The sequence below is a fragment of the Terrapene carolina genome, unplaced genomic scaffold, assembly GCF_002925995.2.
Source record: "Terrapene carolina triunguis isolate 2854851 unplaced genomic scaffold, T_m_triunguis-2.0 Scaffold66, whole genome shotgun sequence".
Taxonomy (NCBI): Eukaryota; Metazoa; Chordata; order Testudines; family Emydidae; genus Terrapene; species Terrapene triunguis.
The window spans coordinates 88,074,469-88,080,468 of NW_020664417.1; the positions used below are offsets into that span (position 1 = coordinate 88,074,469).

A 6,000-nucleotide genomic window follows, 5' to 3' on the forward strand; every position below is an offset into this window, starting at 1 on the left:
CTAGAAAATACTTGTCTCCTCTGTCTGGAGACAGATAGCAGGAAATGTTCTCACCATTTCAAAGCAGTAGGCTACAACTAGGATTCAAGTGTCCTTAACACCATTTCCTTGCTGTATTGCAGCAGTTCTCAGCCCAGGGCCCCCTGTGGGGGCTGCGAGCAGGTTTCAGGAGGGCCACCAAGCAGGGCCCGCATTAGATTTGCTGGGGCCCACGGTAGAAAGCTGAACCCAGGGCCCTGAGTCCTGCCACCTGGGGCTGAAGCCTAAGCAATGTAGCTTCGCAGGACCCCTGTGACGTGGGGCCTCAGGCAATTGCCCAGCTTGCTACCTGCTAACGCTGGCCCTGGCTTGTATAGGCAGAAAACCAGTTATTGTGGCACAGGTGGGCCATGGAGTTTTTATAGCATGTTGGGAGCCTCAGAAAGAAAAAGGTTGAGAGCCCCTGCTGTATTGCATTATTGAAATTCACTGTTTTAAAATCCGGTGTAAATATGAATGAACCCCATATTCCCTCTTCATATACAGGATATAAAAATGTTTGTTTTCAGTAACTATGTATACAGATTGCTATGGATCCATTAAAGACCTGAGGGTGGCTCATGGAAATTTCATACAGATATGTAAAAATACACATGATCTGTCTATAAGTATCAACATAGGGAACAGAAATTTGAGAACTCTTCAGCCTCGCAGACAAAGATAAGATCTGAGGGCTGGAAGTTGAAGCTAGACCAATTCATACTAGAAATAAGATGCAGAACTTTGCAACAGTGATGGTAATTAACCACTGGAGCAATTTACCAACAGTTACGATGGATTCTCAATCTACCGATGAAAAGCGCTAGATAAGAGCCTAGTTGTTGTTGTCGACGTCATCATCACTGGAAATCTTTAAATAAAAATTGGATGTTTTTCCGAGAGATGCTCTCGTTCGGCCACAGCTATTGGACTTGAAGCAGGAATTAATTAATGGAATTCCTATTAGCTGTGTTATGGAACAGGTCAGACTAAAAGATCACAATGGTCCCTTCTGGCTTTAAAACCTGTGAGTCTATATAACAATGTGGAGAGAGAATCCGTGTAATGCTGTTGACTGCTGCAGACTTACTACCGCCAGAGAAAAATGACTCCAGCCCACTGTACAAATAATGGTAGCAATCAGAAGCCTACTCTTGAAGACTTGTTCCACTGTAGCAATATGATTTGGTGCAGGTTGCCGTGAGATACAGCAATAGAAGTTCAGTGGTCTCTACTGTGCAGCAAAATCTCATTGAAGTCCTTTCTAAGAGTACAAAGTCAGTGAAGCATGTTCATCTTAGTACTATAATCTGCTAACTTTCATCCAAGTTGTGCTGTAAAATCATTCTAACATCTCACACATTATATGATCTCCCCCCTTTCCCCCCCCCCCCCCCCCCCACACAAATAGAATACTTTAATCCCTGAATGTGCTGGATTCAAGTTATGCACATCTAGGAAGTGACTGGATTTGTAGTAGTGAGCAGGGGGTTGAATGTGAGAGGAGCACCCAACTTCAGTGATTTATATGGTCTTGGGAAAGTCACTTCACCTCTGTGCCTCTTTCCCTACTTGTAAAAAGGGGAAAGCATATCGACCTTTCTTCCTCAGTGGCGTTGCGAGGCCTGGTTAGTAAATGTCTGCAAAGCTCTTTAAATATGTACAGTTCTTTCTAAAAGGCCTCCTGTGCCAGACACTGGTAACATAATGACTGTGTGTACAGTGAGAAAGGAATTGTATAAAATTCTCAATGAGGAATTAGCATATACTGTATGATATTGATAATTATTGGTCAGTGAATAGATTGATGTGTTTTAAAAACCAGGTTTTTAATGAAGAATGAAAGCTCAACTGTAAAAACACAGAAAATTAGAGGGGTCCTTAGTCTTTTTGTGCATGTGGATCCAATTTACGGTGTGTGAGCACCTCATGCATGGGAGAGCAGAACCTTTTGACACCAGTGTCCTTTGGGGCCATGCCTGTGCCCTGCATATCTCAGTGCGCATTCCCCCCTCCCCTGTTCTGCCTCCCTCCCCCTACATGAGGGCATATGGGGCAGAGCAGCTTCTACCACCTCTCGCTTCACTCGTATACCCCAGGGCAGCAAGAGAGAACTCAGCAACCTGTGTGCTATCCCCCAAAGTACCCTTCAGAGTCCATTTAGAATCATTCAGTTACTTTGCTTAGGTTACTGACAACTTTCTTTGCTGCTCCTTCTTTAAAATGTATTCTTTCTTCCACTTGGTGCTGAGGTGCCTTTCCATCTAAAGGCCAGACTAAACCCCTCCAGGTTCAAGCCAGGCCTTTCACTCTTTTAACTGAGGGGGGGAAATCAGTGTCTACTCTCTGTGGGGGAGAGCAGTGTGCTGCTGATTTTTACTTAAACCAAATAATTAATCTCTTTATTCTCTTTTCCCCCAAGCATCACTTAAGCCTGGGATAAATCAAGTTCCTTAGTTTAGATATTTCTAGAGCCTTTCTTTATTATTTAGGTAGAATAAAGCCATTCAGGAAATCAACCCTGTTTGTGACATTAGGGAAACGATCAGATCATCTCTTCATGGAGATTCAAATGGATCACTCAGTACATTAGTCTTCTACCAACTAGTAGATATGGCCTTCCCTCAGTCATCAGGGCCCACTCAGCTAGAGACCAGGCAATGTCTTCAGCATGTCTAAGAAATATTTCTGTATGGGTCATCTGCAGGGCAGCCACTTGGCGCTCAGCTCATACCTTTACCAAACATCATGTCCTGGATTTGGTGACTAGATCAGATGCCAAATTGGGAACAGTGGTTCAGAAATCCTTATTTGGCTAGCTGTAGCTAGGACGTCAGACTCGTATTAAGCTGGAAATTGCTAGCTAGTCTTTGTAAGTGAGATGACATGGACAAAACATCTGAGAACTGCAGTTATTGCACAGTAAATAACTTCTTTATTTCCCAAATGGATCCCATTTGCAGAGTTGCTGTAAATTCTCTCCTTAACTACTTTCCCTAAACGTTTGAAGGGGTGGGCAGGATGTATAATGTCTTTTCTATTGCTTGTGGTTAATATATTTTTTTTAAATTACAGACTTTAAAAAATTCGAAAAGTCTTTGCTCCCTTGATTATGAAGAAGATGATGATGACGACGACACACAAATGAAGACAATTGTGTCATCCCCATGTGATTCACATGACTTTATGAACATCACCACCCCTGGTTCCAGTCCAGTGAAAGAGCAACTGGATGAAGTAAGGCATCATGGGCCATGCCAAGTTGGCTTCAATGTAAGGGATTATAAGAAGGCAGCTGCAGTGTGTGAAAGTGACGAGGACACAAGTGATTGTGACAGCACTGAAGAGGGCATCTTTCCGCTAGACTGCGGGGACTTGGATCTAGAGCAGATTGAAAACAACTGAGGCTCAAAGTTGTGTACTAGAATCAGAGCTGTTCTAAATTAAAATGATTAGTGGATTACCTTTGCAATGCATAATCCATGTTCCTGAATCTCTGTATTGCCTATCTTGGGCCTGTGTTAGAAGAAATGTTTCAGGTGGGGGAAAAAAAGAACCATTGTTACCTGTTTATAGTCTATTGATCAGTATATGAACAACAGCAAAAGACAACTGGAGGTTAAATGTTATTTTGAACATTAAGAAGTAACTTTGATTACAAATTTCCTAACAGATATTTTGCATTTTTATGGCTTTTACAGTTCTGGAGAAAGGATCTCTATTTTGAAATGAATTTTCAGAAGGGCATTCTATAAAACGAAATCTGTCTACAGTGATTCTGGTGCGGGTATATGTTCCATTTGTTAAAGAGCTTAATGTGAAAAGTGAGTTGCATAATTAAATTGGTAATAAACCATTGGATATCTGGAGATCTGAACGCTTAAGTATCTGGTTGACAACTGGTCCAAAATACTTAACTGTCTCCTTATACAGTGAGTGGTTATAAAACTTCATAACATGTACAAATGGTTTTTCATACATTCAAGACTTTTTGATCAAAATATAGTAGTGACCTTAAAGGTTAACACTTTCCATGATTTTACTACTTGAATTGTTTTCCAGCCAGAAGCAATGCTAATTTAGGTGGGATGAAACTGCAAGTAGCTGCCCACCTTCTTGGTCATTATTATGTTTTCTGTGGTTCAAAAGAATGTACAAGAGCACTTGAACTTTTAAACAGGGACTTTGTAATGATCAATTCCCCAGGAGGTGATCCCTTCAGCAATTCTAGAAGGAAACTAGTCCTTGAATTAAATAAAATGACATTTTGCTTTGCATTTGCATGTGTTTATGAATTTTATTGGGTAATCTATGAAGTCTTTGGCAGATACTGTAGCGTGGCATCTCTTTTTAACACGGGGGTCGTAGTTTTAGATTATCCAGAATATTTTTGCGGGTTTCACGGGGTAATTAAGTGTATATTCACCACTCTTTAAAATGTAATAGTGTATTGTTGCTGACCATTACAACACACCATTATTAATGTGGTTAAAGTGAAGGAATTTTTCCTCAAATGAGGAGGATTAGTTTGGGGAGACTTAATTTCTACCTTCCCCAACTCCATCTAATTTAATTGTGGAATCGTTCAGGTAGTGGATTGTGTAGGACTGGTTAAATAAAGCTGAATCCACTGCAGTTTCTGCAGAAGTGCCAATGCATTGCAATGGAGATTTCAGTCCCCTCTGCTAGAGCTCATTTTAAGCTGCCTTAGTGGTATAGGGGGAAATGAGTACATCAGTGAATGTGGTGGGGGAAAGAACATTGACACAGAGCCTAATCCTGTGTCATTGAGTGCCACAGCACTTCACAGGATTGGGTTCCAAATAGCTAACCCACGGAGATGTGTAGGGTGTCTATACAAAATGAAAGCAGCATGGGTAATCAAGAAGTGAAAGTCACTTCGTAGACACAGTGTATGCCAAATGACAACCTTGCTGCTCTAGCAAATGTGGCAGTGTAAATAATAATAATTAATAAAACAAATACAGGTTTAGAAAGGTATAATGTATACAGGAAAGACCTGTTTGTGCACATCATTGTACAAAGACAATGAAATCTTGCACCCATGAAGCATGCTGCACACGATGGAGGGATCCACACATGCACACCATTTCAAAGTAAATACACACAACTACTCCGAAGTAATTTGTTGTTTTTGAAGTGCAAGGATACAATGCCTTAAGTGCATCCAATCTCCCTGGAAATGTAGAGGATGTGCCAGTGGAATAGTAAGCCACAGTGAGGGTCCCAGAGGTGCCTTGGTTGAAAATCAGGTATTAGTGGTTGCAGTACAACCATATTCTCCATTTTTTTTTTTTAAATGGAGCAGTAAAGGCAAGTAAATTTTGAATGAACTTAATGATGCAGAGTGATAGCCAAGGGCAGTAGGATGGCTGGAATCACTTAAAATCTAATCTTTCCATTTTAACACACACTTCTCATTTCCTGAAGTTTTATAGTTTTAAGAAGATTGGTGTGGTGACAGCAGGGGCTCTTAACCAATAAGAGGAGAGCACAGAAGAAGTGAAAATAAAAGGAGAAATGTCTTTCGAGGCATGTATACAGAGGGAGTTCAGGGGAGAGGCTCAGCAAGGAAAAAACTTTACATTTGTGAATAAATTATAGATGTGTTTTAAAAATAATAATAAAAAAAAACCCTTACATTTATTAGAGAAACAAAGTTTGAAAGACCTGCTCCAAGCAGAGGACTGTACACCAGGAACTCCAGATTTCTAATCCAGATCCGTGGTCTGAGCAAGTCAATATTCTGTGCCTCAGTTTCCCCCAAACAATTAATTCCCCCCTCACAGGTGTGCTGTGACTAGGGAACATGCAGAGCTGTGAGGACAGGAAGCGCCGTAGAAGTGCTAAACAGTCTTTATTTAAGAGAGTACAGAAGCAGTTAGGGCCACTCTTGGATAAAGAAGAACAAATTTCATGGAAAAATAAATGTCGTAGTAACCACCTACTTTTCAGCTTGGG

General features: G+C 40.9%; 1 protein-coding gene across 2 annotated transcripts in view; it reads left to right on the forward strand.

Moving 5' to 3' along the window:
- Positions 1-4,276, forward strand: part of FAM53A (family with sequence similarity 53 member A) — a 98,373-nt gene extending 94,097 nt beyond the window's left edge. For both annotated transcript variants that reach the window (XM_026648083.1, XM_026648084.1), the window contains one exon: positions 3,094-4,276. In XM_026648083.1, coding sequence (XP_026503868.1) covers positions 3,094-3,423 — 330 coding nt within the window. In that variant the 3' untranslated portion in view covers positions 3,424-4,276. The remainder of the gene's footprint in view (positions 1-3,093) is intronic.
- Positions 4,277-6,000: the final 1,724 nt, after the last annotated feature.